Source organism: Schistocerca nitens, chromosome 1 (assembly GCF_023898315.1).
Source record: "Schistocerca nitens isolate TAMUIC-IGC-003100 chromosome 1, iqSchNite1.1, whole genome shotgun sequence".
NCBI lineage: Eukaryota > Metazoa > Arthropoda > Insecta > Orthoptera > Acrididae > Schistocerca > Schistocerca nitens.
The window spans coordinates 796,764,741-796,777,892 of record NC_064614.1 but is presented as its reverse complement, the minus strand read 5'-3'; the positions used below and the strand labels follow the sequence as shown (position 1 = coordinate 796,777,892).

Genomic DNA, 13,152 nt, shown 5'->3' with positions numbered 1-13,152 from the left:
TCTACAAGGAGAACTAAAATGGTTTGCTGTTAATTGCACTCTTCTTTCAAGGCTGGAGTCATATTGTAACACAAGAAGACAGAGGGATTACAATAACAAGTGATATCATGGCAATAAGATTAAATTTGGGGTGAGAAAACAAAAATGTTGGCCTGCAAGATTCGAGGTATAGCTCACTCCTGCTTTTGACCCACATAAAAGATACAGCGTGGACATTGAAGCATTCATCAAAAATTGTGATGTTTGCTCGTGACATTAGTATACTGATAAAGAGTCCAAAGACATCTATGCCTTACATAACCAGGAAAACAATTAAGCAGGCTCAGAACTGCTTCACTGCAAACATTATAAGTCTTAAACATACAGAAACTCATATGATGCAATTCCCATAAAATAAAAATAAATTCTGAAGGAATATATGATTCTCTCTGCTGTCTATACTATTTTTCTATAAATTTCCTTATCTCGTAATTTTTCATTTAGTTAACAGCACATAATACATCGCTTCTAAAAGCTCCAGGAACACAGCCTTTAATTTATTTATTTTGTGTTTAGCAGTGCCACAGTTTCTGCTGTCTTATTACCTAATAGAATATATCTTGGTATACTTGATTCAAAATCAAGGATTCCAGCAAACCAACTTCCTCAATGCTGACTGCCACCTCGAAGATGGCTCATCAGTATCTCCATCCATATCAAACCTACCACCCACCAGCAATATCTCCACTTCGATAGGTGCCACCCATTCCATACCAAGAAGTCCCTTCCACACAGCCTAGTTACCCATGGCCGTTGCATCTGCAGTGACAAGCAGTGCCTCTCAAAATATACTAACGGTCTCAGTGAGGCTTTCACAGACCATAATTACCCTCCCAACCTTGTGCAAAAACAGATCTCCTATGCATTATCTCTCCAGTTACCCACCACCCCCCAAAGTCTCACTGTCTGACCACTGAGGTGCAGTCTCCTCGCAAGTCAGTACCATCCAGTACTGCAGTGTATGAATAACATTCTTCACCAGGATTTCTACTACATTGTCCTGCCCTGAAAAAGGAATCTCCTACCCACTATCCTTCCCACCCCTTCCGCAGTGGTATTCTGCCACCCACTGAACCTACACAATATCCTTGCCCCTCTCTACTCAACAGCTGTCCCAACCCCTTGTCTCATAGCTCATATCCCTGCAATAGATCTAGATGCAAGACCCATCCCATACATCCTCCCACCACCGCCTACTGCAGTCAGGTCACAAGCTTCATGTGTCCCATCAAAGGCAGGACTACTTGTGAAAGCAATCATGTGATCTCCAAGTTAAGCTGCAGTTACTGTGCTATGTTCTACGTGGGCATGACAACCAACAAGCTGTCTATCTGCACGATTGGCCACTGATAAACTGTGACCAAGATCAGCTGGACCACCCAGTTGCTGAGCATGCTGCCCCGACACAACATTCTTCATTTCATCAACTGTTTCACAGCCTGTGCCATCTGGAACATTCCTACCAACAGCAGCTTTTCTGAATTGTGCAGGTGAGAACTCTCCCTGCAATATATCCTACGTTTCCATAACCCTCCTGGCCTTAAACTTCATTAGTCCCTGTGCTTCACCCACCTGTGCCCTTTCCCTTTTCCCTCTCCAGCACTACACAGCCTTCTGTTCCACCAACACATCCAGTTTTTTTTTACTTTTCTCCACTTCCACCCCCCCTCCCCCACCCTCACATTCTGTGTAACCTCCTGACTGCACTTAGCTGCTTTATCCTCTCCCCATCTCATCCCTATGTGTTCCCACAAGCAACACTTCACCATCCCCCACGCCTTCTCTGCTACCCATCCCCTTCTCCACCCCAGTCTCCTCCCTACCGCCCACCACCCAGACTGCTTCTCCCATCATGTGCTGTTGCTTGCTGCCTGGTCTCAGCAGCCAGAGACAGTGGTCATTTGTGTGCGAGTTCTCTGTGTGTGTGGGGGGGGGGGGGGAGGGGGGGTGCATACACATGTGTGTTGTCGTCTAATTCAGAAGAAGGCCTTTTGGCTGAAATCTTACTTGTTTATCAGTCTTTCATTGTGCCTGTCTGTAAAATCATTGTCTTGTTTCCAGTGGTCCATGTGTATGTCAGCAGTTGATCAGTTATATGTTTACCATTTGAAGTATTTCCACTCATCAGGACACCAGGAAACATTTTAATGCAGTTCTTCAGTTGATATGAATGGAAGGCACTTCATTATTGCAGTTGCCATGTTACCCATCCCTATAATATTTTTTTGCCCTAAATTTTTAGGAAGATCTCTTTCTCTTTAAAAAAAATCTTTTTGTTAATGAGAATCATTTGTTTTGACTTTGACAAATCTCTCTCTCTCTCTCTCTCTCTCTCTCTCTCTCTCTCTCTCTCTCCGCCCCCCTCCCCCACCTTCCCCCACTCCCTCCTACACACACACACACACACACACTCGAGATGAGTCATTTGCGAACTAACAGGTCCAAAGGGACGGTTCACCAAGATGAATGGAATGAGCGAGGAACGAATTCTAAGGAACGGTCTTTCATAGTTGACTTCGGTCGCGGATTTCTACTTATAGTTCCAAGAAACGGGAAATGGTCGGTATCGTTCCCACAACAGCATGTCAGCCGGTCTCCATTCCAGCCTCGGTCCCATTCCCATCTGTCTCGGTCTTGGTCACAGCTTTCTACTTATAGTTCCCGGGAATGGGAAACGGTCAGTCTTGTTCCCACAACGGCACGCCGGCCAGTCTCGTTCCAGCCTCGGTCTCGTTCCCATCTCGGTCTCACTCAGCCGGACTTGTCCTTCTTCACGCAGCCACTCGTCGCTCTTACACTGTTGGCTGCTCATAGTTAGTTCTGTATCGAGCTGTTGTTCATTTCGTTCACTGCATGCGCCCTTTCTAGATCAATTTCAAGCCTTTTGTGAACTCTGAACTTCTGGTTCTTTTTGTATTCTATTCAGCGTCTATGACCGGTAATTAAAATGTATTTTATAATTACATAAATTACATAAAAATTATGTGGTATGTAATGCATACATTTTTTCAGATAACAAAACGGCATATCAGCTTACTTCGCTATAGCAGAAGAAATACTTGTAAAAAGGCAAGATTTTTTTGCTGCTACACATGCAAAGGAAGTCAGCACGGCACACATGAGTGGCCATTATCTGTCTTTTTTTTTTATCCAAGGTAAAAGGGCATGTTCATTGTTATGGAAGGCAGACCAACTTACAACCGAATGAAGCCCGCGCTCTGTAGTCGAGTGTCTGGTGTCACATTTTGTAAAGAGAATGCGATAACTTCTGCAATATTATTTCAGTGGTACAGGGTGGCGCACGAAAAATCAGCCCTGAGTACTAGACTGTTCATTGTCGCCCACCAATCATCATCTATTGTTTCGAAGTTGTTGTTTGCATTAGCTTTTTTGTTATTTCTTCACTGCCTAATTATGACACGTTTATCTATTCTGCTCATAGCGGTCAACAAATCGTGTGTAACTGGCGAGCAGTCTGTACGCGAGCAGTCTGTACTCGAGGCTGGTTTTCTGTGTGCCACGTTATTTCACTGCGATCAGCCACATAACGCTACAATTGGCTAAATAAGAGGTTTTGCAGAATCACAAAAATTACAAGTGTGTGAGAATTCTGTTTAAAAACTCTGGACTCCAGGGGGGAGGCAAATCCCCCTCTTGGGGGCCTTCCATCTTCAGTCACCTATGCTACTAATTTTTCATAAGAACCATATAACAGGTACAAATGAACGGTGAACGAGTAAAAATGAATGGTTCCCAAAAAAGAGTGATCACCAGTGAACTAGTTCCCAAGGATGAACGATTTTGCCCATCTCTAACAGACACACAATGTTCATTACTGTGGTTCACATTTCACACTGTATTGTTGTGTTAATGTTTATAAAATATGAAAAATAAATAAAACCAACTCTTCAGTTATATATGTAATATTTCTGTTGCAGGTTTTCTACTTTACAATGAGGAAGAGAATGAAAATGACAAAGCTAGTTGCAAGAAGTTGTGTGGCAGGGAAGGAGAGGTTGCAGTAGATGAGGAATTTAAGGTTCGCTCCATGGCTCACTAACTGTGTAGTACACTAAACATCACTTTAATGTTTCATGTGTATTTAAATAATTTAGTGTGAAGGGGGCATTCCTGAAATAATTTGGAAGTAAGCATAATTTTGACAAAACAAAAGTTCATAGTTTGAGACAAGACATTCTAAGTAGCTTCAGGATTCAGTAAGTGTTATCCCAGGTTTTTGCCTTGTATTTAGACTTTCATGGACGTTAGTAACATCAGTTTCTTAAAGGGAGCTTAAAATATTTGTAGTGTAACACACAAAAGAGGACATCAGCAAGCTTAGTTTAAAGTTATTTGTTTACTGTTTCAAAAAAAAAAAAAAAAAAATAAAAAATAAAAAAAAAACATCACACTAGCTACAATGCAGCATCGGAGATACCACAGATATCTCAAGTATTATACTCCTTGGTGTGTACTGTCTCCTTTAAAGGAAATACACAACATGTCACCACACCTATAATTGACTATAAATGGTGTGTTATTAGTAGGACATCCCTGAAGTAATTTGGAAGTAAGCATAATGTTGACAAAACAAAAGTTCATAGTTTGAGACAAGAAGTTCTAAGTAGCTTCAGAATTTAGTAAGTGTTATCCCAGGTTTTTGCCTTGTATTTAGACTTTCATGGACGTTAGTAACAACAGTTTCTTAAAGGGAGCCTAAAATACTTGTAGTGTAACACACAAAACAGGACATCAGCAAGCTTAGTTTAAAGTTGACAAAACCCAGGAGTGGCAGTTTAGCCTGGACAACTTAAGGCACTAAGCTCGTACCCCTTTAGGAGTGAGTCTCAGGTGTTGTCTTCCACTGAAATTGAAACTGAGTCACTGAGACACACTTCATCTTATGGGAAGTCATCTGTATCTCTTGTTGGGGGAAGCAAACAAAAAACAGGTGAGGGGTCTTTTATGTGTCAACAGTTCCAATATAAGGCTAGTACAATGGTGGCAAGGGATAAGGGTTACAAGAATTGCATTTGAAGAGGCTGTTCCTGCAGCCATAGAGGAAACATAGTAGCAAGCAGCTGCAGATCATGTTGCATGTTGGAAAAAAATTATGCCTTTTTTCTGGGCCTCTGAGGACATACTTAGATCATTCTGACAACTGGTAGAGAAGGTTTAGCAGACCAGTGTTGCTCACAAAATTTCAGCCCCCTCCTCCCCCTTCCCCTCCCCAGGGGGCTCACCACTCTTTGATGAGTTCGTGCGTGGCTGCCACAGGGCCCCAGACCTTTTCCCTTCTGTGCTGCTTGTGTATCCTACTGCTGTTCTTTTCCCTTTCCTTGGGGAATGTGTCTGGGATGTTTTAGGGAATGTGTTCTGAATTTTCAGTAGCCTGAAATCAGAACAGTCCTTCCACTGTTTTCTTTTCCTCTCTTTTTTTCTTCATTCTCCTTCTTCTAGCTTTCCTCCCCTTTGGCATTTGAGATTCCTCTTTGTTTCTTCTTCCTCCCTGTGCACTCCTGAAGGTTGGTCAATGTCTCTGGTGCATAACGGGTAACTGGGTGATCCGTAATTCCCAGCACCAGGCCAAGAGGTAGGGTTCGCACTTATTGGTACAGGCCAGGCCCAGGGAGGAATGATTTCTTGAGCTGTTACATTCCCAAATTGCCTCTTGTTAGTGTCGAGGCCCGTTGAACATTGAATTCTGCATGTGGCGCTATTTACTCTAGGCTGCTCAATGGCATGACTGGGGCAGAAATCCAAACTTACCTCTGTGATCAGACCATCACTGCAGTCCATCGGATGATGGAAAAGATTGATGCTTCATTGTTAGTGCCTACATGCACTTTCTTTTTCATGTTTGATGGACTAGTGCTTCCATCAAAGAAATCAGGCTATGGAGTCATCATGGTCTGACCGTACATACCAAACCCTACCTGGCTATCAGTGTCAACATTACAACCACACTCAAATGTCCTGTCGAAACCCAGCCAAATGTGTTATTTGTGGTAGGGATGCTCACAAGGATGATTGCCCACCTCCTTCTCCCTGTTTTATCAATTGCAGTGATGACCATGCAGCCTCATTCCGAGAATGCCCCATGTATCTAGATGAGTCGTTGGCTAGTCAGAAACCATTTGTTTACCGCCTGACACTTATAGTACCATTCTTGCTACATCTCACTCCACAAAGAACCTGGCCAAGCAGAAATCAGTACCGCAGTTGTAAAATCACCCAGTGTCACGGTAGTATCCCTATCTCTTTCTCATCTAGCTGTGCAACAGGCCACCAAATTTTCACCTCTGGCAGAAAATCACCTGCTACACAACTGGAAGACCAGAAAGGACAGAAGGAATACTCTCCTCCCCTTTCCCCATCATGACTCTCATCTGATGGAACATTCGCAGTATTAGATCCAACAAGGGGGAATTATGGCTGCTCTTGGAAATGCAGCGTCCTCATGTTTTCTGCCTCCAGGAAACAAAATCACATCCTCTCAACCAGTTTGACCTCTCACATTTCTTTCTTCTCTTTGACCTTCCTCCTCAGGATGGCATTCCATCTCACCGGGCAGTCATGCTGCTCATCCGGGATGATGTTCGTAGTCAAACCACTGAACACCAGCAGTACATTGTTGCAGTTCACACATTCCTTCCTCACTTCACCTTTTTTTTCTTTGTACTGTTTATGTCCCTCTGTCACTCATTGTCACCCAGGCAGAAATTCTCCAGCTTATTAGGCAACACCCTCACCCCATTTTGCTGCTCGATGACTTTAATTCGCACCACCCTTTTGGGGTCTCACAGACGGTGACTTTAATTCGCACCACCCTTTCGGGGCCTCACAGCACCTGTCAGAGAAGTGCCCTCTTGGCTGACCTTCTCAATCGACTCAGCCACATCTGCCTTAACACTGGAGCACCCATGTTCCTTTCAGACTCCACACACACACACACACACACACACACACACACACACACACACCTGTTCCCATTTGGACCTCTCATTCTGCACTGCCCAGCTTGCCTGTCGTCTCAAGTGGTCCGTTCTCTCTGACATGTACGTGAGCGACCATTTCCTATGTGCTATCCGTTTGCTGACTCCTACCCCTCCTGTGTGTAAGTCCAATTGGCAGCTTTCTAAGGACAACTAGAGGCTTTACTCCTCCCTGGCGACCTTTGATGAACAACATTTCCCCAGTTGTGATGACTAGGTGAATACCTTGCAAACTTTATCTTTACCACCACAGAATGTTCCATTCCTCGCACTTCATGTTTACCACGCTGTACCCCGGTTCCTTGGTGGACTGAAATGTGTTGTGATGCAATTCGCATACAGAGATGTGCTCTCGGCATTTTTAACTGTCATCCTACAATGGCAAACTGCATACATTATAAACAGCTGCATGCACAGAATCAGTGCATTTTTTGGAATAGCGAAAAAGCTAACTGGATTTTGTTTACTAGTTCTTTTGACAGTTCCACTCCCACTTCCAACATGTGGGCCAACTTCCGATGGCTCTCTGGGATCAAGGTCCATTCCCCAATCTGGCCTGACCACAATAGATGATGTCATTATAGACCCCATTGCTATCTCCAACACTATGGGCCCCTATTTTGCGGAGATTACGAGCTCCACTGACTATCATCCAGCCTTCCTCCATCAGAGACAAGTGGAGGCGGCTCAGGTGATACCCTTCTCCTCTCAGAATTGTGAATGCTCCAATGCTGCCTTTACTGTGTGGGAGCTAGATCATCCTCTCACATCCTCCTGATCTTCCACCCCAGGGCCAGACGATGTTCAAGTTCAGATGTTGCAACACCTTTCCTTTGTGGGCAAGCACTTTCTCCCTCATATGTACAATCACATATGGGCAAGTGGCACATTCCCCAGACGTTGGTGGGGAGCCACTATCATACCTATACATTAGCCTGGTAAGGACAAACACCTTCCTCCTAGCTACCACCCATTTCTCTCACAAGCTGTGATTGCAAGGTGATGGAATGTATGATTCATCCCTGGCGAATCTCACAATCTGCTAACCAATGCACAATGGGGTTTTGAGCACTCCGTTCTGCAGTTGACCACCTTGTCACTTTGTCAACCCATGTCATGAATGGTTTTCAGCAGAAATGCCAGACTGTGGTCATGTGTTTTGATTTGGAGAAAGTTTATGACAACTGTTGGAGGATTGGTATCCTTTGTACACATTACATGTGGGGCTTCCGAGGCCGCCTGCCCCATTTCCTTCAGGAATTTTTGAAAGATAGAGTTTTCAAAGTGTGCATTGGTTCTGCCTTGTCGGTCACCTTTATCTAGGAAAACGGGGTGCCTCAGGGCTCCTTCCTGAGCGTTGTCCTGTTTGCTGTTGCCATTAACCCTATTATCATGTCTCCTGCCAGGTATCTCCAGCTCCCTTTTTGTGAATAATTTTGTGATCTATTGCAGTTCTCCAAGGACTTGCTTCTCGAGCGGCATCTTCAGCAATGTCTCGATCATCTTTACTCGTGGAGCATCAACAATCGCTTTTGCTTTTCCACTGAGAAAACTGTTGGTATGAATTTTTGGCAGCACAGTGGGTTTTTTCACTGTTTTTATATCTTGGGCCTGTTGCTCTTCTGTTAACTGAATCTACGAAACTCATGCTTGATAGGAAACTTTCTTGGTCCTCCCACATGTCTTACCTGGCCACCCAGTGTACCCGGTCTCTCAGTGTCCTATGTGTTTTCAGCAGTACTTCCTGGGAAGCAGATCAGACCACTCTACTCCATTTGTACCGATCCCTTGTCCGTTCAAAGCTAGACTATGGGTGTTTTGTTTATGCGTCTGCACATTTGTCCATCTTACACCATCTATATACAATCCACCATTGTGGCATCTGTTTGGCCACTTGGCCACTAGTGCCTTTTACACTAGCCCGGTTGAGAGTCTCTATACAGAAGGTGCCGAAGTACTACTGTCATACCGACATGATGTTCTCCTCAGTGCATATGCGTACCATTTGTCTGCCATGCCTGGCCACCCATCCTATGCTTCCTTCTTCAGTGACTCCTCTGATTGCCAGTATGGGACATGCCCCTCTTCTCTGTTACCTCCTGGTGTTTGCTTTTGGCTACTGCTCCAGCAACATAACTTCACGCTACCTGCCACTTTCCCAGTGGGTGCCAACCCTTCACCATCTTGGCTTTGTGCTATGGTCAATGTTCACGCTGGCCTTCATTCGCTTCCTAAGGACACTACTCCAGATTTGATCTGCCGCTGTAAATGTCTCAACTTTTGCACAGAACTTAGTGATAGTACCTTTGTGTACACTGATGGCTCTCAGACTGACTGTGGTATTGGGTGTGCCTTCGTCATTGGCAATGACCATTTTTGGTATTTTCTTCTGGAAGACTGCTCAGTATTTACAGCAGAGCTTTTCGCCCTGTTTAAGACCGTACAGTACATCTGGTGACACAGGCTTTTCAATTGTGTCATCTACTCTGATTTTCTCATTGCCCTTCAGAGCCTCTTTGTGCTGTACACAGTCCATCCCTTAATGCAATGGGTCCAAGGAAGCTTCCACTTGCTCACTCTTCAGGGAGCCATTTTGATGTTTATGTGGATGCCTGGTTATGTCGGTCTGAAAGGAAATGAGGCTGCTGACGCTGCTGCCAAGGCTGCAATCCTCTTACCTTGGCCCACTAGTTCTTCCATTCCTTCTGATATGTCCATGTTGCCATTTGTTAGCAGGTGGTGCCACTTTGGCATCACCACTGGTCATCCCTTCATGGGAACAAGCTCCTGGAAATTAAATCTCTCCCAGCTACTTGGCTGACCCCCTCTTGGCCCTCTCGCTGTGAGAAATTGTTTTAGCTATGTTGCATATTGGCCACTGTCATTTTAGTCATCATAATGGGTACTGTCATTTTATCCATTGCCATTTATTAAATGGTGATCCTCCACCACTTTATGCTCATTGTCACCATTTCCTGACTGACTGCCCTTTTTTGTACCACTTACATTCTAATGTATGTTCACTGTCTGAGTTATTGGCCATTTTAGCGAACGATGCATGAACTGCCAACCGTGTTTTATTTTTCATCCATTTATAATTGAATTCTTGATTACTTTTGTAAATGATGAAAGTCTATATGTGGTGAATGCAGCTTGCCGCTAACTCGGTGTAATGTTTTGTCTGTACAGAAGTGTATCTGTCGCCTTTATCGCTCTTTCACTCTCACACAGAAATGTTCTTTATCTGTATACAGTTTAAACTATATTAGTTACTTGAAATCAGCCTAGTAGAATCTCTGGTGGAGCCCTTCGTCTTAATATTCAGCGGCTGGCTTGCTAGAAAAGATCTTTGCATTGGTTATTATTATTAAGCGCTGCATTCAGTTGGGAAAATCGATCGTTTGAACCATTCGTTCAGTTTACGACAGATCTAAAATTTCAGATGTGGACGAAGCCTTTTTGGACGATTTCTAAACTCAGAGATTGCAGGCTCTCTTCGTCACAGCTGAAACTTCCCAATTAATTACAGGGCCCAGACAATCATCAATGATTCAGACAGAGAACTCATTCATCATTCACTCTAGAATAAAATGGTCACAAACCTTATTTCAGAGGCAAAATTATATTGATTCATTTCCATACATGTTCCGTTTGGTGTTGGTTCCAAGTCTCTTGCAATTTGCTTGTACAAGTTTATCTTTCTCTTTACTATCGCGCTAATGGCACAAACTATCCTCTTTCCTATCCCGCTTTAGCGCGAAGAAGAATAAATAAAACTCTTTTAGCAATCCGATAATCTTCAAACGAATACTTCCGAAGCTGTTCCTCTCTCTCTCTATAATAACCATGGAGCATACATTTTCGTACCTCTGTTGTTCCAAGGAATAAACGTACTAGAAAAATACCTTGGCGTCGACGAACTGTCGGCGCATATATTACTAGGAAATCTGATCAGATACTTTTCAAACGTAAATAAATGTGGATGATTTGATTGACCATTATTAATTATTGCGTGATAGAGGGTAATTTTCCAGTGGGGAGATTACACATTGTAGCAATATGGCAAAGGACATTTAACCTTTAGTTCAGGACCTCTGTTGCCAGTATAGCATATTTTTTGGACCTTCTCCAAGAGAAAGTCCTTGTTTAAAGTTGTCTTTCATTCCGTCAATTGGGCTTAAAGTGTAGTCACTTTCAACTCCTTTTTGGTCGTAGTGTTCAAAGGTTCTGACATGGGCACATAACCTTGGTTGCTTTTGCGCCCTAAAACAAAACAAAACAAACACAAAATTTCAGTGAAGCTCACAGTCTGGAGCATTGTCTCTAGAGCTGGCCTACTGGTTTAGACTCATGTGAAAAGCTTGAACCAGGGGCTTTGAAGGCTCTGTGACTAGGTAGGCTATGACTTGTTAGATTTGCACCATAGGGCTGAGAACTTCAGGGGTACCAGAAATCACTTAGGTTTGCACTATGGCATCATAGGCTACTAATCAGGTAATTGTATGTGTGTGGTGTACACAACAAATTATTAGATTGTGATACTTCATCCTGTCAGATAATGATAGCTATACAAGATCCTAAAGTATTAGTATAAAACCCTGTGAAGTGCCCTGACAAATGAGATTATTAAAGACCTAGTTATCAACTGCTGAAGCATTTCCAATAAAATGTTACAGATTGAAGCACTTCTACAAATCAGTGGAGCTCATGTAGTATTAAGTACTGAATGATGGCTAAAACCTGAAGTTGTCAGCTGTGATCTTTTAGGAGTAAATCTTAGTTTACATATATCAAAAGAATAGGATTGGTAGACGGAGGTGACATATTCATTGTAGTAGGCAAATCTGTGGAGATAGAAATTTACACTGCATATAAGTATGTTTGGGTGAAACTTAGTATCAAGTGGTAGGGGGCATGCACTTATCATTGGGATCTTCTTTTGATCACCACATTCACAATCAAATCTTACCAGAAAGTTTGGAGAAACCCTCTGTTAGCTAATACATATGTATACCAGCTGTACTGTCATCATTCGAGGAGTCTTTCCTCAACCAACAATTGACTGGGATAATGGAAGTTTTGTAAGTGATGGTATGACAAGCTATCCTGCAAAACTGTAATAAATGCTTCCTCTAAAAACTATTTAAAACAGGTAGTTTCAAAGCCACCTCACAGCAGAAATACATCTAATGGCAACAAACATGTCTGATCTTTTGAGGACATCCACATTGATACTGGTATCACTGACATTGAGACAGTTGTCGTGACAAGGATCACCGAAGTGCACAATGCAACTAAAACAAATAGAAGGACATGCATGTTCAGTTAACTGGATAAGGAGATTGTTGTTGTTGTTGTCTTCAGTCCTGAGACTGGTTTGATGCAGCTCTCCATGCTACTCTATCCTGTGCAAGCTTCTTCATCTCCCAGTACCTACTGCAGCCTACATCCTTCTGAATCTGCTTAGTGTATTCATCTCTTGGTCTCCCTCTATGATTTTTACCCTCCACGCTGTCCTCCATTACTAAATTGGTGATCCCTTGATGCCTCAGAACATTTCCTACCAACCGATCCCTTCTTCTAGTCAAGTTGTGCCACAAACTCCTCTTCTCCCCACTCATTAGTTATATGATCTACCCATCTAATCTTCAGCATTCTTCTGTAGCACCACATTTCAAAAGCTTCTATTCTCTTCTTGTCCAAACTATTTATCGTCCATGTTTCACTTCCATACATGGCTACACTCCATACAAATACTTTCAGAAACGACTTCCTGACACATAAATCAATACTCGATGTTAACAAATTTCTCTTCTTCAGAAACGCTTTCCTTGCCATTGCCAGTCTACATTTTATATCCTCTCTACTTCGACCACCATCAGTTATTTTGCTCCCCAAATAGCAAAACTCCTTTACTACTTTAAGTGTGTCATTTCCTAATCTAATTCCCTCAGCATCACGCGACTTAATTAGACTACATTCCATTATCTTCGTTTTGCTTTTGTTGATGTTCATCTTATACCCTACTTTCCAGACACTGTCCATTCTGTTCAACTGCTCTTCCAAGTCCTTTGCTGTCTCTGACAGAATTACAATGTCATCGGTGAACCTCAAAGTT

General features: G+C 43.0%; 1 protein-coding gene across 1 annotated transcript in view; it reads left to right on the top strand.

Moving 5' to 3' along the window:
• LOC126204249 (uncharacterized) overlaps nucleotides 1–13,152 on the top strand; it is a 116,264-nt gene that overhangs the window by 17,422 nt on the left and 85,690 nt on the right. Inside the window, exon 3 of the mRNA XM_049938676.1 lies at nucleotides 3,978–4,078. Within this exon, the coding sequence (XP_049794633.1) occupies nucleotides 3,978–4,078 (101 nt within the window). The remainder of the gene's footprint in view (nucleotides 1–3,977; nucleotides 4,079–13,152) is intronic.